The sequence below is a fragment of the Apteryx rowi genome, unplaced genomic scaffold, assembly GCF_003343035.1.
Source record: "Apteryx rowi isolate R43461 unplaced genomic scaffold, aptRow1 scaffold_48, whole genome shotgun sequence".
Lineage (NCBI taxonomy): Eukaryota > Metazoa > Chordata > Aves > Apterygiformes > Apterygidae > Apteryx > Apteryx rowi.
Window position 1 is genome coordinate 1,840,586 of NW_020450738.1, and position 23,960 is coordinate 1,864,545.

General features: G+C 38.1%; 1 protein-coding gene across 1 annotated transcript in view; it reads right to left on the reverse strand.

Moving 5' to 3' along the window:
• TACR3 (tachykinin receptor 3) overlaps positions 1-22,262 on the reverse strand; it is a 41,429-nt gene extending 19,167 nt beyond the window's left edge. Inside the window, exons 1-3 of the mRNA XM_026078447.1 lie at positions 21,793-22,262; positions 4,538-4,726; positions 2,898-3,048 (exon numbers count right to left, since the gene is read on the reverse strand). Of these exons, the coding sequence (XP_025934232.1) occupies positions 2,898-3,048; positions 4,538-4,726; positions 21,793-22,262 (810 nt within the window). The remainder of the gene's footprint in view (positions 1-2,897; positions 3,049-4,537; positions 4,727-21,792) is intronic.
• Between the last annotated feature and the right edge of the window lie 1,698 nt (positions 22,263-23,960).

A 23,960-nucleotide genomic window follows, 5' to 3' on the forward strand; every position in this document is an offset into this window, starting at 1 on the left:
TCAYTGAAAATGGACTGAGATCTGAAGCTGCTGGTCTAATGCTTAGTCTAGCCCTGGCATGGTACATTTTATGAATGATAGGTAATTGTCTGTTCCTGTCATGCAATAGCATCTCCCAAAATGGTTTCTCATAGTAGTAGTAGTATTTCCATGCACTTCTGAATTTCTAAAAATTTCAAATCTCTGACCCTTAAAGATACTAAGCAAAACGTTGTGTTGCCCAGCTTGTAGTGTGTAGTGTGGAATTCTTTGAATTCGTTATTATTTGAGGTTGCTTTCAGAATAATTTGGGGTGCATTGCACAGCTGCATATAAGACATGATGAGAACGTCTATCAAACTGTTAGTTTCCTCAAGCTTCAAATCTTTTCTTGGAAAACATGATTTCTTTAAAAGGTCTTAAATGAACCGTTCACTAACTGGCAGCGTTAAACACCATTTCAAACAATCCTAATCAAACATCCTTTGCACTGCATCGTTGCATAATATGTAACATACAGTCTCCTATTTGGTATTTCCCCTTCATTATAAGTGCAGTCAGTACAGACTTTCCATATGCTTAGATATCTCTATGYTAAATAGCAAGAAGAACAGATCATTTCTTCGTTTTAATAAAGGAAAAATGGTCACTCTGTTATCAGGGGCAGGATGAGTGATAGCTTAATTTGGATTCTAGTCTATTAATTTATCTCCATGAATGACCAGTTATGATTCATCTTCCCAAATACCAGTTATTTCATGAATCCTGTCTGAGAGCACAGCAGTGGAACTGAATAGTTGTCATGGGACTCTGCTGATAAAGTCACTGATGCAGTTACAATATATCTGCACATAATTTAATCCCCATGTTGCACATATTGAAGGCATGTATTCCACTACTCTCACATTTAAAATCATTCAATGAAGGATGCTATTCCTTGTCTCTTGCATGTATTTAGAGTTCGAAAGATTTGTTGTTTTCAAGGGCTTTAATTGGACTCTTCATAGCATACAGTGAATACCAGCTTTTTTCTTCAGAGACATTTAGTCTCTTTAGACATAAGCTGTTCATTTTACTTAGTCTTTATGATGAAAGGTGCTGCAATTCTGGGATCTCCTAGTTCTCCAAGTTATTGCTGTTAATAATTTTCTTTCCACACTTACTTTTGCAAACTGTATTTGTTACACAGTGATTTCTCAGTTTGTTTTCACAGTTAGGCCCCAGACACCCTCCACAGAGGGTTTTTTTTTTTTTTTTTTTGTGGTTCAAAAGGCAATATTGGAAGTGGCACAGTTAACTGACCAGTGAAAATTTTTCACTTGCTTGCCTTCTGTAGGAAAGATCATTTCATACCTTTGGAAATATATTTTTTGATAAGTGGTAATGTGCATGGCAGATACTTTAATGGTAATGTTGGACTTTTATGGATAACATTGAAGACTTAAAACATGATCTTTTGAAATGCTTTCAGCATTTATGGAAATGAATCCGGTAGTTCAACCTCAGGACTAGTATGTAAAGCAAACTGGTTAGTTTTCCAGGATGATTTTTTTGTCATTATCTCGCAATTCACATTCCAAATAATCTTTGAAATATTGCAAGGCAATAACAGTGACAATACCAGTCAAAATGTATTTTGCTTTCTTAAGAGAAGATGGCGCTTTTCCCTCTTAAAAGAGCTGTGTAAACACCGAAACAAATAACCTGTCTGGTGCCGTGGGAGAAATTGCACATCACACTGTAATCCTGCCTGAATATGTCTACCATTCTGACAATTGAAACTTGGCATTGAGGGTTTTGCATTTGTCTCTAATGCATCTGAAGATATATGAATGAGAAAATGATACTAATCTTTCCTTTCGTATATCCTCTGCCATAACAACTCTTTCTGCGTAGTGTCTGGGCAAAACCACTTTCGTATTGCTGGCAGTGACCTGAAAGAAATTGGAGCATCAGGGTTCCCCATTTTTTATAGAAGATCTCCTATTGACTCAGRTATGGGGTGGTAGCAAGATCAGTGTTGCATATGGAGATGTCCAGTCAAACGTACTCACGGTGTCAGGAAGAGAAACCGAGCAATTGAAAATGTGCTCATCAGTGCAAGTTAGGATTCCATCTTTGGATACCATGGTTACAAATACAAAAAGTTAAACACATTTGTATGTATGAAAAATTATCAGAAATTATAATCCAATGAGCTTGCTTATTATTTACTCTGCATTTTGATGTTTTAAAGATATTTCTCCTGTGCAGTTAAGAAAGAGAAAGTTATAAAAAAGGATTCTTCCTGACACTGAAACATCATGAAAACTGTTGTCAAACAATCATTTCATAAGCAATGAGCAGTCTTATTAGATTAGGCAATACTTACAATGGAAGAAAATTACTGGAAAAAATAATTTATTGTTTTTCACACCAAAAATGGTTTTGATTTCAAACCTAAGTCATTCATTATTAACAGGCTGATCAGCCCTCATCTCAAAGATGCCTCATCCTTAATCTACTGAAAATTACAGTAGGATTCACTTTTTTTTCAGTAGGATGAGAAGCTGGCTCAAGAGGCGCTAATGCTTTGATAGCCCATTGTTCCAAACCCATTCTTTTGTTTCTGTGAAGGCTAAATATGTGGACTTAGTTTCCAATATCAGATATACTACATGCACCTATAGGTGGATTAAAAAGTTAAAATTCAAACATTGCCTTTATTTAAATAAAGAACAATGAAGTTAGAAGAAGAACAGCTAGTGAACATAGAAGACAACTTGTCAAACTTAATCAAATTTTTTATTGAAGTAGATCTCTTATTGCTATTGTTTCAAATGACATTGTGTTTCTGAAAGGAAATACTGCCATATTTTGCAACCTAATTACACATGATGTTAGCAGGATTCACTTAGTGAGGTTTAATGGAACAGTACCTTTCTCTTAGCTTTGAGCTGCTCATGATATTTGTCAGATGTGTCACCTGGGATTTCTCCTCCCCAGAGGGTAATTCCCACTATGCTGTAAGTGATGCCCATGACAAGCAGTGGAAAGCAGTAGACCAGCACAATCACAATGACATGATACCTGCAATGAAAAAGCATTAAGCTGATAAGTGCTTTTGTAGGAGCTACTCAGAAGGAATGTGCTATTAGAAGTCAGTAGTGCTACTATAACACAAAGCATCTTTTATATTTATTTGTTAGTCCATGGATGGAGAATTGGGGTAACCTTTGCCTGGAACTGTGCCCAGCTTGACAAGCTGTTCAGCTGACTTGCTGCTTTCACTGCCTTCTTGAAAAAGTCTCACAGGGAACTGCAAATTTATTTACATTTAAATGCAAGTGCTTTATGGGCTCTCTAGTTTTGATTCTGAACTTGTACTGGCATAAATTAAGAATGACTCCATCAAAATCATAGTTAATAACTGCATATCTTTGTCCATAACTAGCTGAATCCATTGGAGTATTACACAGCCAAGTATGCGAAGGGCAAGCTGGGGGTTTTGAACTCTAGTCTGGACCATAAATGAAAGAGGAAAAACAATACTTTAACAGTGTATTTATACAAAGATGCTGATAAGCATCCTGTGTTACTTAATGTAAAATATGCCTTCTCATATGGCAGATTAGTTGCCTATGTGCATTCAGTCATCTCTGCTGAAGTATGGGGGGGAAAAAAAGGTACTGCTTTTTCTTTCTGTTAGTTGCTGGTTAAATGCCATCTTCAGATGAAATCCCAGTGAACAATCAGTGAAGAATCCCCAACCATCACTAAAAGTGACCTTACTGCCCTAAAAAGAAATATCTGTGGATGGCTCCTAAACTGATAAAAATCATGTATCATCAGAGCCTCTTTCATCTGCCTGAAAGAGAGAAAAAGGTCRCATGTGATGCTAGGTGGTTACACAGTTTTTCAGCCTTGAACACAGAGTTCATCCTTAATGCCAACAAAGACATGAAAGGGCAAGTAATTCTATGGCTAAGTAACCAGTTGTTCTTAATTCTGCCGGAGGGACAACCAGGATATATTGAATTTAATTGATGGTTATTCTGCACTTTCAGAAACTGGAACTGATTACAGGTTTGGCAGGTCTTTTATTCAGTCAGATATCTAAGATAATCCTGGTAGTGTAACAGAATGAAGTGGGAAAATCCAACCCTCTCACAAAGAGATACAGTGGAAAATTTCTGATTAGCTCAAGGAGAGGCGGGAAATGCTTGTTTTCATAGTTAGGATGAGCTGGAAGTTTGCTTTAAACTCCATGTTCTGTCCCCATTTCTGAACATCTTTGTCTTGTACACAAAGAGCTGTCTTAAGTAAAGCAATGATGGTAAACGTGCAGCATGGGACAGAAAATGCTTATAGAAATTGAAGAGAATAAACAGTTGTGTTCCATTTATCATTTAAATGCACTGTCTTCCTAGTTTAGAAAGTCTGCTTTACATCTCTGAGTGGTCAGTGCTGAGGTAGTTAATCTACATGTGGAGTATTTGCATGATACTCTGCAGCTTTTGCCAAGTACATTGCAAATGTAGACATCACCATGCACAAGTTTAAAAGAACAAAAGCTTACGTAAAATGCTGTTTTGGACCACCTGGCCATGCTACATAGCAAAGAGTTCTCCCAGGCATCACCTTGGTTATGGAGTAGAGGCACTGGGGAAAGGCCAGCAGGACAGCCAAAATCCATATGCTTCCAATGACCACCTTGGTAGCAGTTGCAGAGAGCCTGGGTTTCAGGGGATCAATAATGGCCATGTACCTGTAAAAGAAAACAAAAACCTTTGCATGACAAACCTTCAGTGATAAGCATATATGTAGAAGTAACCAAAGCTTAGGGTTGGGTGAGGGATATAAACAGATAATTGTCATCCTGTAGCTCTAATGGAGTTGTGCTCTTTGTTTGGTTCAGCTCCCATGAAGGAAGTGCTGGAAGAAAAGAAAGGTTCACTGAGTATTAATTAAAAGTTATGCGACACCTGGTTAACCATGGTATATCACTGCAGCAGCTATTTCTCAAGAAGTTAGTTAATCCTGTCGTAGAAGAACCTGATTCAAAAGCAACAAGATAGCTGGATTCTCATTTGCTCTGCTACATAATACAGGGTTTGTCTCTAATTAAAAAAATTAACAGCCATGCTGTCAGGATTATTAGTCATCTCTGCAGTAGCTACAGGAACCTGATAAGTACTCATGCATTTTGTTAAATAGACGTAGGCTGACTTCAGGTAGTTGGCTAAAGAGCCCCAGACTACAGCTGGTTTATACACAGATAGAGAAAGGAGCCATATGAGCTTTGCTTCAGGCAATGTAGGAGGGATAAGAGCACTGAGAGAAACGTGCATAAAGCTTGAAAACGTTTCATTTGCTCTCTCAGTTCCTGTATTGTGAAGTAGGATAGCATTGTTTTGATTCACTATAATTGTATTGGCAAACCATGTATGCTGATAGCTTTTGGACATGTGAAAAATCAGTAAAAAGGTTACTCTGAGTCATTACAATTTAAAAAGCACAGTAAAAAGAGCAACAGGAAGACACCAAGACAAGCAATAAGAGAAAAACAAGTCCTGCTTTCTGKCTTTTGATCTATGTGTAGATTCAAAACACTGAATTAACGCCTTTTCCACTAACTTCGCAGGTCACTCCATTTTGTTTCATATATTAAGGATCAAATCGTGACTTGCAAAGTCATTAGTAGTATTAACTAAATCGGAACAGAATTCACAATTGTCTTCCACTGTTAATTAGAATGCTGCAAAGTATCTGCCATAATTACATTTAAAGAAATTTTTGTACTTTTGTAAAGCCAGGGAGATGCTGGATATATCTATATTGTGCTACCAGTGTAGCATACTGAATTATCAACTACATGTTCTTTAATTTGACATCCTAATGTTTTCCAGAACTACACAAGGGGTTTATTTATATTGATATTTTGCTTCAAATTCAGAGGGTTCACAAAGCATATTAAAAAAATCCTTTTACAAATGACTGAAATAAAACACGCTTTGTGAGGTAATGTAGGAGTTAAGGGATCAGCAATTTAAATCAACAAATTTCTGTGGAAGTACTCAGTGGGTCTGTGCTTACTTAGGACATTGAAGATCTGCCCTTCTGCAGGCATTGGTAGCACTGACATTCTACCCTGGGTTTGCCAAGCCATCACATTTCTGAAATCATTATTAGAATAGCAGTGTTGTAAGAAGCTCCTCAGGAATAACCAGGACAAGTCAAAAGGAAGGTAACAAAATTAGATTATTTTGTTCTGTGTTTCTTTGTGTTGTTTATTTTCACATTGTATGAAAACATCTGAAGCAGACAGGCAACACTGACAAATATGAAAACCAACTTGAATGTTTTACTTCTGAGAGTTTTTACAACTAAGAGAATGTCTGTATCAGTTTCAACAGTTTGGCATCAGTCACAGGGATTAATACTAATTTGTGAAGAAGCAAGGTCATTTTCAAAGAATAATTACTGCCTATATACATCCACTGTCTTTCACAGTACACATGCCTAGTTATCTAATCATCTTTGAGAAGATCATTGGGGCAACTCAGTGATTTCCTAAAGGTCCTTTTATTTATGACTTTGTCTTTGCTTCCATTGTAGGTTTTCAGTCTTCATGCCTGACAACTGTCATTTTCCCTGACCATTTCGGGTGTTAAATGCAGATAGAACATCAAACCACACTATTCTAGCCAACATGTATTTAGAAAGTATTTGCATAAGTTTCCACTACTGCTTACCTCCTTGTATCATTTATACCTTCTAAAGGAATTGCTCTAAGTAAAAAATGTAATATGGCTCTTCATCTGCTCTTTGTGTACATTTTTTCCTCATAAAAACATAGATGGGGATAGGTTCAGAGATAATTTTCCACTTGGAAGATTACACAGGCAGTTATAGGCATTATATGGCAAGACTGTATCCTGAAGGTATCATATAGTATGAAAAAAAATCACTTTGTCTCATAAGCATATATACATTTTGTACTTTTATTAGGGCTTCTAGTATTGCTGTGAGGCTTAGAAGTTATTAAATGAATTTACTTTACACTCACAAAGAATGAGTTATTTTGTGTGTAAATAAGTATGAATTACTAGATTCTCTTTCAAAGTGATGCTTATATATGGTTATTGTTATTTTTCTTGTCCATGTCCTTGGGGCATTTGTATATCATAAAATATTCAAAGCCATTCATGATGTTTACTTTTTGCATTCTCATCTTCTCTCTTGCTTTTAGATCATGAATACCCTTCTTACATTTTTAGATGATTGATTGGGTCTAAGCTTCCAAATCTGTATGCTTTGCTAGATTTTTAACCAGGATTTGAATTCAAATCCTTTGAAATCAATAGAAAAGCTGCCATTGGTTTGAATTAATCCTTTTTTTGGATGAATAAGTACTGTACTGCTGCAGTTAGAAGAGTTGTACTCATTTAAAAAAAACAGAAGGTGTGGCTTGTCCGAATTGTTACTGTACGCACCTAGGCTCTGGCAGACTTGTCCAAGACTTTTAGGCACAGACATTAGGTACAGCCCAATAATAATAAAAATAATCATCCTAAGAAAAATATGTGCAAATAGTCTTTTGCATCAGTACTTAACTGCTAGGGCAAATAAATTTCATTCAAGATATTCCTACTTGTTGAAAATTTCACACTTGGGCAGTAGGTAATTGTACAATAGATATTTGTTTTAGAAAAAATAACTCACTTTCTGGTTAACCATCAAATTATGATATATCCAAAATATGCCATCTCTGTGGTATTTGGCCTTTGGTAAACACGAAAGCTCTGATAATACCTTAAATGATTTAAATGCTGTTAGAAACAGACAGTGAATTAAAACAGCTTCAGTTCTGAATCATCAATTTCCATATTTAGAATTTCAGGGCTGTTCATTTTCCATTGTTTTTACTGCATTTGTATACTTTACTCACCAGGTGGTTAGTTCCCCTCTCCTTTACCTGCTGTTTGTGTTTCAGCTAAAGCTGGTGCTTTCAGTATTACATATAAACTGTGAAATAGCTCTGTTTTTGTAGTTTCGGGTATTTTGTCCTGATAGAATAGCAGATCTCAGAAAATATAAATGAGTTGGATTGTTATCCTTTACTCACACTTCCCTCCTCCTCCAAAGATAAAGTACAACGTGGTAATGAAGATAACCATGTAGTCGTGAGTCCTGTCTTTCAAACTGAGCTAGAACTGAGCTAGCTTGAGTGTGGGTTGCCAAATATTGTCCAAAATGCTTGATGATCTGTACCTGTAGTAGGCGATAACCCATAAACAAGTCATCATTTTTCATATGCTTGTGGGACTCTTAAGGCATCTCCTCCTAGCTTGGAATCTTTCCTTTCAGTTGCTGATTTTCTTTAAGCTGTACATTAACATTATTTTATGTGCTATTGTCAGATTTCTGTTACTTTCATATTATTCTTATACCCAGTAATATTATTCTTATTCCCATTAGATTCCTGCAGTAATTCTCTCTGGCTAAGATAAAATTCTGTTGTTATTTCTCCCTGTCTGGTGACTGCCTTTTAATGGAGTGGATTGTTTGTGTTTTCTAATGACTTAGAGCTGTGCTGATGGAAATGTTAACTATTAGCTATCTGAGTTAGGTAAGTCAAAGGACATGGATCAGTGAAAAGCAAGCTGCTTGTCTTTCATGTTGAAATTTGAGTGATGAGCCAACGTTCTAACTTTTGCACGAAACAGATTACAAAACTGTAGCAGGCGGTTCATTCTAACAAACAAAATGGGAGTAAGATGGAGGAGCCTTGACCATTCCCTGAATGATGCCTTTGTGCAGGAAGGATTCAGTTCACCATTTATGGTATTGACAACCCTCTGCTGCTGAACCTTTGGCAACAAATTTATTCATTCTAATTTGCCAGTATGCTTGCAATTAAGGTAATATATCTTACCTATTTCCTAAGTGGCTTTTCTTAAAAACAAAATTGCTTAATTAAGATAGTGAGTTATTGCTTTTTCTAATATATTTGGCTTTGTTACACTTGCTTGAATATTGTCATGTAAAATTGGTGACATTTTTCTAGAGAAGCCATCATTACCGTAATCAAAGATAGTGGAAAGTGTGGAATTACTCTGAGCTGCAGGTTAAAAACACTTCAGTAGCTGAGTCTTCTCTGGATGTTAATCTCTGTAGCCAAAAGATGCCCAAAAGAGAATTGAATCTTTTCTGCAGTTAGCTGTCATTTGCAAAGGAGACTTAGCCATTCCTGCCTATAATTCTGTTTGCTGAAAATATTATCTTGCCATTGCTGGTACCTAAGGGAAATAGGTTGTTTGTCTATCAATTTACCCACAACCTGAAGGAGCAATAGCTAATATTTAAATTGGCCTCTGCCTTTGCTCCCTGTCCATTTTTGCCTGGGTATTTCTACCAGGAATGATAGCTCCTGCTAGCATAGGCCAGAGGTGCCATCATTAGGTGTTGCTCACAAAATTAGTGAAGGTGAGGAGGCTGCATGTGGGATAATACGTATTCGTAGTGCAGGATATTGCACCAGTACATTCCAACTATCCATGGCTGACWCTCTTCTTCCATGGCGTAACTCTGTGATTAGGGCTCATTTCCCCACTCTGTTTAATATCCTTATGTATATTTGGTATGGCAGAATGCCAGTTAAAAGGGGGGCAGCAGACGTACTGTTTGAATTGTGCGTTGAATGGTGTTTGCAATCTAGTAGAAATAAGAGGATTGTGTGAATGGGCCAGGAAAGAAAGGGAAGATGATGAGATGCAGGATTTGGAGCAAAAGGGAAAGTGTGGTTGGGGAACAGGAGGCTGAATGCAAAGATGTAGGAATAGAAGAGAAATAAGAATGAGGAGAGATTACAAAGTGGAGAAGCAAGGAAAGGAGAATTGTAAAATAACAGGAAAAAACTGAGTTGGGAGAAGAGAGAGAACAAAAAATGAAACTGGGACAATGTAAAGGCAAAAGACATATGAGGAAAATTCAGTTCTAGTGGATGAGAGGTACCAAAGTAAGCAGAAGCAGTTGCAAAGCATAATGCTTTGGCAGTAGGGCTGTGTCATGGCAAGCCCTTCTGCCTCGGTGGATGTTTGGGAGAGGACTCCAAGTGTTGTTCCCTTTGTGATCAGCCTGCTGTAAACTGTGTGCAAGGGGAGCAGATGGACTTCTCTTCTGATGCTCCTATGACATCTGTCCTTATGATTGCTCTGCTTCTCCACTATTCTTTCAAGTGCCCTGAACTTACTGCAGTCGGTCTGAAGTTAATGAAAGTGTCAAGTACTGAGGCCCATCACRTTTTGCGGTATTTATACATAGTCTTTGTGCCTCACTACTCCTCTGATTCTAAAGACACTACGAGATGGTGGGCGTTTGAGCTGAAGGAGGATTTATGCTGGCTACAGGAAATTGAAGGATTGTTAAGCTGATGAAATGAACAATTAAGAGTTCTGTAGCCACACAAATGTTGTTCAGTGGGGTGCTATGCCAATGTGCTTTGCTGTCGTAAGACATTTACTATTCAGTCAGTCACCAGGCTGGAGAAATGGGACCCCCTGCTGAATGAAGGGCTCCAAACTCTCACTAAGGTGGCTTGATTTCAGGATTGGACTTCTAATGCTTTCTCACTCCAGTGGGAGCTGCTAATAATGCCACAGATAGCTTGTTCCACACAGTAAAGTGAGGATTCTGAATCTAAAGTGTGTATCAACTTGAAAGAATTAACTCATTATGCTTATATATCACAACAAGCAAAAACTGTTATTACCCCATCCAATATTGACACTAGCACTTGGAAGATAATTATAAGATGGAATATGCATATTTAGAAATTTAGGGATGTAAATATGTGCAGGTAGAGATTCAAGTTAAGCCAACACCTGCAAGAATGTGAATTATTCAATGTTTGCACCATGTTCTGAATGTGTGTGTTTTACTCTAAAGAATTTTTAGGTAGCATTTTAGTTTCATCACCAGAATCATTAACACATAATTTTGTTTGCTGTGATCATGTTGTATCCGATTGACATCTCTTCTTCTAGCTTTGACTTATGTTAAACTTTGTCCCTAGCTAACTGCTACTGAAGTCAGTGAGAGTCTTTCCATTGCAGTTACTGAGCGATCCGTTAGACTGTAAGATATAATGGCTGGTGCAGCATGATGTGCTTGCTGCAGTGCTCTGTTCCTTCAAGGCTTTTTTTTTTTTTAATCTACTGAGGTCAGAACAGATCTAGTTTCCTTGAGATCTGCGCAGTTTGGCCAGAATCCACAATTTACTGTTTAGTACTTGTTTGTTAGGTTCACCAAATCAAAAAACATCTATCTGTTTTCCCAAAACCATAATAGGATACAGTCCTGATTTGGATACCATTGATAAACACTTTAAGCTGCTGGTTTTAACAATGGCATAATCACATCCTGTCTGTTTGTATTGGTATATAGCACTCTGTTTGCTTGTTACAGCTTGCAAATAACATAAGAGACGAATAGCTGGTAAGCAGTGTAAAAGCTTCCTAAGTCTGTGTGTTATGGTCCTAAACAATATGTTTGGAGACATAGGACCAACCTATGAATCTCACTTCTAAGTATATGTTTATGATGTTGAGATAATAGATTATTAATACATTATCTCACCTGTAGTAAAACAGGAAAGAAAAAGGAAGAAAAAATTATCTTTCAGGTTTCAAATATATAGGGTTAAGTCTTCCTACGACATATTCTAAAACTGTGAAATAACTAGTGAATACCAGTTGCCTGTCTATGTACCTAAAAATATCATGAAATCGGAAATGTGTCTAAAACAGGCTAGATCACATTCTGTGAGAAGTTCAGCTTGGTCCATTTAAAGCTAAGAGCGTATTCAGAGACTGGAAAGAAAAAAAGTAAAGATAAATCCTAATTTATCTTTTTGTAAAACATCATAACTTGGCTAATAGAGGCGTGAGAATCATCCGTCTTTAACACATTATTTAGAAAATTGTAGCAAAAATGCATAGGATATTTTTAAAACAATGCCATGCTCAAAACTGAGTTGTACAAATGCCCATCTGGAGACACAGTTGGAACCCTTTAATCATCCCAAGTGTTTTGTTTCACCTGCTTACAGTGTGTTTATAAATTCAAATGGGGAAAAAAGCATCAATTCATCCCCAAATTGTAACAGGAAATTGGGGCTTGACAGAGGAAGAGACTGAGGGAAAATCGTAGTGGTTGCATGTAAGTGGCTCGTCAACAGCAGACGGAAGAGTGTACTTCATTCATGAATACACAGATGCTGTTATTCCCTCAAAACAGAAGCTGGTTTTGGTACATTGTCTCCTACTATTGCATTTGGAATCAGCTGGTAATTAAGAAACTTGGGTGGAGAAAATGCTTTGATTCTCTGCACCCTATTTAAAACTTTGTTGTGGAAAATCTTATTCAGTGTCTCTGTAATGTGGATACAATAGACTAAAYGAGATGGAATGAACTGTGTGATTTTAGAGGCATTTTTTAATTGAGAAAAATGAATCTTTAATTTTTGATCTGTACTAATTCCCTGACACTGTCTGTCTGCAGGAAGTGTGGTTATGGGCATATTTGTAGGATTATCTCTGATGGTTGAACAAGCCTGGATTTTGTGGCTAGAAGGATCTGCAGTGAGCGAAGTTGTGGTTATGCAATGGTCACTTTAAAGCCAACAGCATAAATGAGGAGCATATAAGAGTGCAATAGGTGAATGCAAACAAGCACATTGTACTTTTGAGAAACCAGTGTGCTGTATCCTAAAGGGATTAATCAGTCTTGATTCACCTAGGGGCACATGTGCTGCTCTTGGGGATTGGCGGATCCGCCTTGAGCAGGGGGTAACACTGTACCTCAGCATTTTTTTTTTTTTTAAGATCAGGACTAGCCTATCCATGTGTCCAGGGCCTTGCTTTTGGGTACCCATTATTAGAAACCTTTAAACAGGAAAACAGGAATTCCTCAGTATGGCTGAGTTCTCATAAAAGTGCAGTGCTGTCTATTGAGGAACCTGCTGGTAATGGGCTAGATTTTTATAAACATGTAACTGATTTGAAGCAATGTATGCTATAACTGTGAATATTCATAGAAAAGGGATGATTTATGAGCTCATCATGCCTATCTGACTTCCCTTGACAGAAGGGCTTCTGTTTCTCCTGCTCTTTGAATTTGATCTGTCTGGGCTCTTGAGGGCCGATATCTGTGCACATTCTGCAAGCTGGCTCCATCTGTAGACAGACTACTCCATGACAGTGGAACACAGACCCATTACACTTGTTACTTATCTTTATAGGTGTGCGCATCATTTGTGATGACAACTGTTTTGCTTTACATTAATGACTTTTTTCATGCTGGGGCAAAGACAAATTAAAACCATTCACAAATACCGTCAAAATCAGGGGCGTTTTATGTGGACTTATCATTGGGAAGTTTCTGTTTTGGTGTCTAAAACTGATTTAGGAACCAAATTTTTGATAGCTCATTTTAAAGCTTTTGGATCAATCCATGTTAAAACAGCTAAGATGAGTGTAATACAAAACATCCAGGCTGGATAAGCCAAATGTGAGGTGTACTTAGGTCCTTGTCCTGCCACAGAATGGTGGGCTGCAGTTGTTTGGAAATTACTTTTATTTCAGGTAAACACAAATATTGTGGATGATACAAATTCGGCTGTTGGCTGGTAGATCAGGCAGATATACATGCATATAGACAATAATATTCAAGAAAAAAAGAAAACAAAACCAAGTTCTTAACTGTGTATCTYTGATAAAATGCTGCAGGCTACATTACATAGTAAACCACTAGTAAGTCTTTTAGTAGTTTTCATTAAGCTATAAATAAAGGTACTGAGAAAATGTATTTAAGGCTAGCTAAGACACTGTCTAAAATGAACTTCACTTCTGAACATGTAGCTTGAACTTGTCAGATGTTGTTTCCTGCCTTAGACAGAATGACTTGGGGCTAGGCACTGTTGTAAATGTTGCTTATACTCCTGGAGAGATTGGCCTATCAACCTCATTTTCTTCACCGCATCTTTTGTAAGCAGCTTGTTAAATAGAAGATATGTTTAGTGCAAAACAAAAGGAAAGAGTTTTCTGTTATGCCATTTATTCCCAAACTGACTCTATGTTATCAACAATGTAACTATGACATGAATTTTGACATAGACATGATTCTGTCTCTGCCTGCTCATTCTGAGTTTACACTGCAGCAAGATATGGATTATTTCTCCTATGTCTCTGGCAGACTGAACCCTTTAGCCRTTGGATCAAGGTGCTCTGCAGAAGCTATTTCACTTTTTTTCTCAGAATGAAAGAAAGAGAGAATTGCCAACCCATGAAAATCATGTCAGGCCCCCAGATMATGTAGTTGACTTACAAATGACATTTCAAAACAGAATTCTTCACATTTTACCTTTTCATTTTTGAGCCCTTAAGGCTCTCCTGTTCAAGTTTTTATCTCCAAATTGTGAAGACTAAGGTTTTTTAGAGGGCAGCCTGTATACTTGCATCCAGAAATATCATGTGACTCATGTTAAAATACAAACATAGAACACAGAGAATGAGGAAGCCATTTCTCATTTGAATTCTATGTTGGCTGGCAAAATAGTAGTATTTTTAAAAGTATATCTTTGACTATGTTTTTCTTTTCCTGATATGTGATGACCAAGGCTGATACAATATTATTAAATCATCCATTAGAGGGAAAAAGAGATCTGTTGAACTTTAGTTTGGGGGTATGGCAGATAGTTTTGTGTACAGTTATGTGACACCAGAGGCAAGTAAAACTAACAATAAAACAGCATCTTATGAAAAAAGACATATTGAGGTTACTGGAACTCCCTTTATCCATTTCTCTGGATGAAAAGATTCTCGGATATGAGGGGGAGATCTCTCTGGGGAATGTATCTAGTAAAGCACTAGGAGTCTGCAAAAATCTCTCTGGCTTTTGTTTTTCCCATCTGTATGTTCCTCTCTCTCTCTCCCCTGTCTTCAGTGTAAATTCTGTCCTCTCTTCCCTTCACAAGGAAAGCATTTTCTTTGAGTCACTGGAGTTTGAGGGAAGGGGGGTGAGTGAGGCCAAAGGCTGAAGCCCTGTTTGAGCTGAGCTCTGCGCATGTGATGGCAGCTGGCTGCATGATGCAGGTTTCCTCCCTGCCATTTCTTCAACTTCCTTTGTGCAGTGGTGAGCCAAGCACAGAAAACGTGGTACTAAGCACATGTACAGGAGTAAAAGTATCAATTTACATGTTCATGGTGTGCCTTTTTTCCTGACATCACTACTGTATGACCACAACATGGGGTCATGCCCTGGGCACCCCATATTCTAGCCTACTAAACATATTTGAGGTAATTAGTTCACATACACATTTCCATATACTTCAGTGTATTCTGAGCACACAGGATAGGTAACACTCAGGCTATTAACTCCCAGTTCAGATAATGTTATTCTACAGCAAAGATGCTGGAGTACAGTTTGACAGGATTGTTGATTTTGAAATGTTTATGGCACATGAAGGCCTTGAGCCATTTGTCCCAGGAATAGAAACTCATGCAGGGACAGATGCCAAAATGTATCCTGCTGGTAAGATAACACATTTTTCTGTGTGCAAGCTGCTTTCTTCAGAATTTCAATAGCAGATTCCTTTTAAGGGCTTGTAGTGCTACACTGTGATAATAACCATTCTGACAGCATATGCTTAAAGAGTTTGAAGAGCCTAAATGATAGTTTGAGTATCTGAACATGTACACACGACAAATTTAGGTTTCATTTCATAAATTGGATCATGTGTTTATGCCTGTGACTATGTGCTGTTACAGGCTTGTATCTTACTACTTAGGACTTATACTTAGGAAGTATAAGGACTGGCTGTATAGAAGGGTCATTAACAACCATCAGTAAATGAATAATGGTCCTGAAAAATAGAAAACTAACCCATATATATGTGAACTTCTGTATACATACTAGAAGTCTAAAAAAATAAGGTCAGGAAACTAAAATTACAAGTTTTGAATATGGATATTTGAATGTGGATATCTGGCATACCTGAAACTACGTAGAAAGAATGTAACCCATGGGACATTGTAATATTAAGGTTCTATAAAAGAGAGAGTAGATCATGTCAGAGGAGGAATAAAACTGAATTTTAAATATAGTTTAAAATCAAGTCAGATAAAACAAATGTATTGATAAACAATACAGAATTTTATGGTTTGAAATTTCAATCATGACTAGAGAAAGTTAAACTATACATTCAGCTAATTGGCAACAATAATGGTGACATGCCAGGGAAATGAGAGGCTTCGAGGGCAGATAATGCAGTACTAATAGAAGACATCAATGACATCATACATAAAATGCATTTTCAGACAACATTAACTGCTTTATGGAGCCGTTACTACAAGGAGTAGCCTGCAAGCAGAGAAGCAGTTCTTGAGTTGATCCCAAACAGTGTTCAGGGTCTGACTTAAGATCTAGGAAACTAGATCTGTTCTGACTTCAGAAGATTAAAAAAAGAAAAAAAAACCTGCTACGGTAGTATCTAATTTAAAAAAGGGGAACTAGATAAGGAAGTTTGTTAAAAAGAAATGAGAAGAGCAGCCAAAAAGAAGCAGAAACTATACTATCATGACTCAATCTTATTCTAAAACATGGAGATTCTATATTTGTTTAATATTTTGTTAGTGAAGATTAATTTGATTCTGAGTTTGATTGGTGTTCAACAAAATGAGTATAAGGGTGCTGGGAAAGAGAAGGTAGGGCCCATGGATCTCGGGTTCTCTTTCTGATTCTGCTGTAGATTGTTTGGTTCTTTGATTCTTTGTTTGATTCTGTCACTTTGTGGCTGCAAATTTTCAAAAAAATCCATCAGGTTTGGATGTTTCTAAGGTTTGTCACCAGCATAATGCTGTGCCATCATACTTAAACAAGCTGATTGGGGTAACAGAAGTGCGAGTGCTAATATACCTCTCTCTTAGCTCTAATTTTAATAGTCTTATTCCTCCTGAAAACACAGTTGCAGATAAAATTCTGTGGAATAAACACAACATAGAAAGTTTCATAATAGCTCTGTTGGACTAGAGAATTAAATAATTCTGTACCTTTCTATGGGGCAGGAAAAAAGGCATTTCATTTTATCAGGAGGACCAGAAAAAAAGAAAAAAGATGAAATTATTATTGAAATCATAATGGGACTTTGGGACATGATCAAATCTTAATTTAGAAAAATGGTGACTGACTTTGATAGTCTTCTGATTTGAATTATGTGACTTCTTATTATTTATGGCTCACTGAGGCAACAAATTGTAACACCTCCAGAATTTACATCAACACAATCATGTTTTTAAGATATGTGAGGAAAGTTCCCTGATTTAAAAAAAAAAAAAAAAGGTGCATGACATTGGAATTCCCTTTAACACTGGCTTTATTTTGTCATTCTTATATTTCAGTAGTTTTGACTCTGCAAATAGCTGAACTGAAAAATAGGCTGGGATTTTTGTAGAGTAGAGGGCTAGGATAGATGGGTAACATCTGGCAGAATCTGATCTTTAGAAATGGTTAAGCCAATTTTGTAGTTTTTTCTTGATAATTTTAAAAGAAATTTTACTTAAGACTTTCCTTTGATACCAGCACCCCACTTTGATGCTATTGTGTTGAGCTGTGCTGAACAGCAGTAGGCTTTGGAGCCCTTGTAGGCTGTCTTGCAGTGATGCAGAATTTTGGTCTATCCTAAATGTGATTTTATTTATACTTATGTGATGTATTTGTGTATATATGTCAGTCTTAAGAGAGAGACACTCGCATAGCACATGTAAACTATTCTTCCAGGAATCTTGCAAACTACATGCATGCCTGGTCCTGGAAAGCTGTATAATCCATGAAGAGTAAATAAGGCACAAAATTATTCGCTAATACCATGAGACTTTTCTGTTACTTTCTCATATAAAGAGCTGTAATACCAATGTGGTAGTTTCAAAGACCAAAAATTTGCTTGCACGCTAGGCAAAAAAGGCAAAAAGAACTTGAAGGTGTGAATAAGATCAGCAACTTCTGACTGTCACCATGAGAATACCTGGTTTAATTTCAGAGCAGTTGTTTTTGCATAGAGTTAAACTTGATGAAATATGAAACTCATTATGGAATTGCTGAGAGAACAATAACTGAGAAARCCATACTGCAGATGTGGTAATAACAGGGAAGAAATGCATAAAAATAAACTAAGTGCTCTGCTAAAGGCATGTTATTCCATGCTGTATTACTGTCTCCAAACTTACTGTTTTCACCCTCAGATATCTGTGGTGAATTTCCAGGCCTGCACACAGAGCAGCTCATATAACAAGGCAATCCTGGGACTGGAAATGAATTGTGAGAACACATGTGCCACCACTTTCTGCATGCTAGGAACTAGTGGAAAGGGACAATGGGCCACCAATGGCCAGATCCAGATGGCCTAAATTCTGCCTAAGTCACTGTGCCTAGTGTGTCCAAGTAACTGTATGCACAGCCAATAAAGAGATTCCTAGGTGGAGTTAAAACATGTGACCCATTAGGATCATGCAGTTGCCAGTGGCACAGAGATTTTGGCTCCAAAACTATCCCGTTTGGTATATCTGAGAGTTTTGTAAGAGTGTGTCTCTGTAAGGCAGCTAAATGAAGCATACTGAGCACTGGAAGCAATGTAACTCTGGTACTGTGCAGCTCTGGACAGGAGCAGCAGAAGGTGAATGAATGCCTATGAAGCAGGACAGTGCAAAACTTGTGCTGCTTCTAGCACTTGAGTTGGCTTGGTTAGAGCTAGCGTGCCATCTTGGCAGTACACTGCAGTGTAGACAGCTTGCATCTTCCAAACAGCCTGTTGGAAAGGAAGCAGAAGACAAGAGAAAAAGACCACCAAGAAGGGGTGGTCAGAAATGTGAATAAACCCACATAAATTTGAGACTATGTTCAATGACCAAGTTGTCAGACATTGAGTAGTACAGTAATCTTGGATACTTTCATCCTCAGCTCTAGACCTAGCATCTCCAACTGCCAGAAATTGTCTACTCCACAAAAGTGTGTGTCAGCCCGGTAATTTCACAGTGCACACAGTGTATACAACATGGCCTCTAGAAACCCATGCACAGAATCAGATGTGAAGGGAAACTTGCACTGCCCATGACTCTGCTTAGGGAGGTCTGGGATCACAGTGACTCATTCATACTCTGGGAACGTTAGTATGGTCTAAAAATGACCAACAGAGTATATTGTGACATATTTTTAGTGAGTTGCAACCCATGACTTTTCAGTATTTGAGATACAAGTTTGTATTGCAAAACCATCTTATTTGATCCCATCTTTTCATTTCCCTCAGTAGCTTGGTCCTAGTTTGTAGTATTGGGCTTTTTTTAGTCATTTATGAACATGTAAGGATGAGTTTACTGGGTCAAACCTAAAGCACGGTATACTTTCTCATGCATCGGCAGAATTTTTATGCAAGGTAAATGGCAACTGATTTAAAAAATGTCCACCCTGCAGATCTGTGCTCTGGAATAGGGTAGACTGTACATTCAGAGAGCTTCCCAGCTTAACTCTTTGTTTACCTTTTGACTCTGCAGAAATGTTCTGCAGAAGTAGCCAGGAAGTGGTTAAAGGTATGGAACACATCAGGTGTGATTTGATATAAAAAGAAAAGGAATGGCAGTCTCAATCAGGAAAGATTGACAGAATGTTCTTCTGTTTATTTTAAATGATGCTTGTTAGTACTGCAGAGAGCCCACATGAAACCCGGCTTTGGCGATGTTCACTCTGCTCCCCTGAGGAAAGATTTGGAGTTGTCTTTGTCTGGGGGCAGGTGAGCTTAGAAGGTGTGGTGGGGTGGAAACTGTGATTCCTTTGGGAGATTTTGAGATGAGAAGTGTCATCAGAGGGAATAACAGCAGTAATTGATTCACTACTGAACACCAGTGTTTCATACTGTCAAACCAATGAAAATATTTCCAGTATATTTATATCTGACCATTGCACTTCAAGCAGTTGGTGTGGAACAGAGCTGCTCTTTCCTCACTCCAGAAATGCACCCTTCTCCTTCCCAGGAAACAGTATAATATAAAACAACTTTGCCTTTGTTTCCAGTTTCCTAGGATGTTTAGAAACTTTCCATGTAGTACATACTACACCTTTGTGGGTGGTTTTGCCAGAAAAATCAAAAAGCCTTACTCAGAACATCCTGGCAGCTGGGTGGCAAGGACCTCTGCAACAATAACAGCTACATCCTCAGCATCCGCTAAAAACCTTTTATCTTTCTGAAAATGTCAGACTAGGCAAGAATCTTAAGCTAAAGCTGAGTTAGCAACTGAAGAAATCTTTGCCTGGTTTAAGATATGGCTTTACACTGCCTCCTCATTTATTTATGTAAAGGAACAATTGGGAACAAAATGCATCACCAGCAGGAGGAGAGTGCTCTGTTCTCATCCTGTCCTCCCCTATTCCAGGAGCAGAAAAGTAGAAGAGCTGTTAAGAATCTCATTTCCTCTTTCATTTCTAGCTTTACAGAAGAGAAATTCATATGGCCAAGAATGGCACCTGAAATTTCCAACTAAAATTAGCAACTAGTAGAGCTAAATAAGAGCGTTATTATGACCTTGTCCATAGCACAGAGAAAGGCACAACAGCATATTTCCCAATCTTTGCACCTGGAAACAAGATATTTATGAAGTTTCGGAAAATGGATTGAACCTCATAAAAGTCCTAACTACCATCTCCTAAAAGTGCTGCAGCTCTGCCAAGTCAATTCAGGCAAGATATATAACATGATTTTAACATCTAGAAAGGAGTTTTGTGAGTAATTTCAATGCATTTCTAAAAAGAAAAGAGACCTGGAGTACAAAGCAATCTTACTCTGAATGAAAATTCAGGAATTGCTTGGATTTCTGAARCATGTGGGAAGTTATCTTTCTAGTACAGCACGTGAAAATAATCATAAAGAAGGGAAAATTTCTTAGGAGAGAGCCACAGCAGCTTCTGACAAAGATGGTCCATCAAAGCATCTCTGTTGGAAATCTGACAACTTTGTCTACCCTTTGCTCTACAGAGACTAGAGCTGTCCTATTCCATTATTGTCATTAGCATAAAGGTAATATTTGTCCCTGTCCTGTTTTCTTTCAGTCACAAAGACTGCTTTGCTGCCAGTAATCAAAAAAAAAATCAAACACTTTGAAACCCTGTAATACCTGTTCTTGCCACACCTCTGGGTATGCACCTCTCGGTACGGTAATGTAAATAGTGTCTTTAGTTAAACCCAGGAGAAACAAAGTGGCTCACAGCTGCCTGTGAGAGGAGCTGTTAAAAACAGAGTCTGAAGTGGTTTCTGAGGAGGAGGCAAATGCTTCTGCCAGCTGCAGAGATATAAAGAGGAGGGAAGTTTGAAATCCTCTTGCTAAACCTGCAATCTCTGTAACTCCTCATCAGTATGAATTAGATGACATTGACTGAGGAACAGAGATTGTTTTGGCAGGTGGGGAAAGCAACACTGAGCAATGGCTGCTGTCACAGAATTAGTATTAAAAGATGGGGGCACAGAGAGCAGCTGAAGTCAAACAGAGAGGGGTGTAAAAGAAAGCAAGAGTAAAACCAATGAAAGGCTGAAGGAGAGAGACAGACCAAAGACAGGAAGAAAAAAAAAAACAAACATTTTAGGGAGAGGTTTTGAAGAAGTAGACAAGAATACAACTGATGAACTACTGAGGACTCTGCTTCTCATCGCTTACTGCGTGTTATCTGATTTTTATTTTAGCAGAGAATCTGATCTCAACCTCTCACCCCAAACCTTTTCCTCTGCTTTCTCACCTGTCCACTGCAATCACCGTCATGGAGTAGATGCTGGCAAAGACAGCTGTGATGGGGAAGAAGTTGTGGAAGCGGCAGTAAGCCTCTCCAAAGTACCACTCGCTATGCAGTGCATAGATGAAGTTGATGAGTGTATTAAAAGCAGCCATGGAGGCATCTGAGAAGGCCAGGTTCACCAGGAAGTAATTGGTCACTGTCCTCATGCGCTTGTGAGCTAGGATGATCCAGATGACGATGAGATTTCCGAAGACGGCCACTGCCACCACCCCGCCATATGCCAGAGACCACAGGGCAATGCGCCAAGAGGGTTGTACAAACTGATTGGAGAAGTTGGCTGCTGAGGATGCTACAGGGGGAGAAGCATTTCCAGCTCCCTGTGCCTCTTCCCAGAGATTGCCCGACTCAGCAAGGCTTACATCCCACCTGCTGCTTGCGTTCACATTTCCACTGGCTGTGGGGACAGAAGTCATCTTGGATGTTTCTTTCCTCTCTTCCAGGGATAAAAAGTCTCTCCCGCCTCCTYCTTCTAACCCTCCAAAATCCCCCCCAACAGATAAGGAAAACAAAAAAAGAAAAAAGCAAGTTAGCACAGTAAGAGCAGCATGCTGGGAAGGAGGGAGCTGTGTAAAAAAGCTTTGGCTATGCTGTTCAAACCCTGAAAAATATTGTACTGGCTGGATGAAGAGAGCTACTGCTTGTGKGCAGAAGAAGGTCCCATTGCTCCTCTGTACAGCCTGCTCTTGCTTTTGGTTTTGCTGAAGGGGATCATGAGCCAAGGCACAATTTATAGGCTTGTGAGTTGCCAGCGTCATAAAGGGAGTGGAGTGATGAGCTCCATCGGCTGGTAAGATAACACCTCTTCCTCTCCCCTCTCCCGCCTCCCTTTTGTTCCATTCGTTGTCAGCAGCAGGCGCTTTCAGGAGCTGTGCAGAGAGCCACCAGGAAAARGAATTCTCGTCTCTTTTCTTGTTGGGAGATTTTTTTATTTTGCCTTTCTTTAAGTTTCATTCYTGGGCTTCATTTTTAAATAGCCCTTTTGCCCCATCTTTGCAGGACTAATTAAATGGCTTAGCTGAATATTCAAGGCTGAGACTGCTTTTTATTAAAGCTGTTTTCAGATCCTCTTTTCTGCTACTATCTTTTCATTTAGAACATGTTTTCCTTTTATCCATTGTTAACTACAGATTTGAAATAGTGACCTCTTTCAGATAAAGAAATGACGCTCTCTGGTTTTTCTTTTCATTTTGTAATATACTGCTAACACCAAGAAACATCTATAAAATTAAAATGTAATTACCTTTTTCTTACAGCACTAACTTTGGTGCCTGAAAATCTGTTTGCATATCCAGCAGACATGATTTTCGTGTGAACACCGTGCAGCCCTGTATATAGATTTTTTAAAATATGGATAAAATAGCAGAGGTTTATTTTCTTTGTGTCTTTTCAAAAAACATGTATATTTTGAATTCTTTTTACTTTTTTGCATTTATTTCACACTAAGTACTATTATTGTTTTGAGTAAACAATATTTTTATATCCAGTGATTTCTATATTGGTAGAAAAAAGGTAAATGGGTAAAAGTAATACTTGATTTTTTCACATCCAAGAAATCAGTTTTCTTGTTAATATGTTAACAGCAGCTGGCATAGAGATTGCAATGCTCTGTGCAAGGTTTGATTGCAAGGGGCTTCAACCAACAAACCTGTGTTATTTGATAGGCTGCAGTCTTCAGGGAGAAAATGTGTTTTAGCGCTGATCTGCTCCATGCTTCAGCTATTTAGAGCTACTACTTGTCATCAGCAGAGATTTCCTTTTGACTGTATCACAGTAGTGGGAGCTATTTCAATAGCTCTATTAGAAATGACACATTTTACATTTTTTTAAACAAAAGTTTTGTACAAAAATGAAGTATTCCTGTGTGTCATTTTCTCCCTGCTGTATTTACCCTGTGGAAGTGGTGCCTGCACTTTAATAGTTGGGTCTTCACTGCAGTTTTAATTTGGATGACTCTAACTCTGGCCATTTCTATATGCTTCTTAGGTCTTTTCAGCTAACATGATGCCAAGGAGCAGCCCCCCACCTCCAGACATAGAAGCTCTGCTGAAATCCAACCTTTGCTACAGCATATCTAGAACCTATTCACATGCTGCAGGTTCTCGTCATGGGAA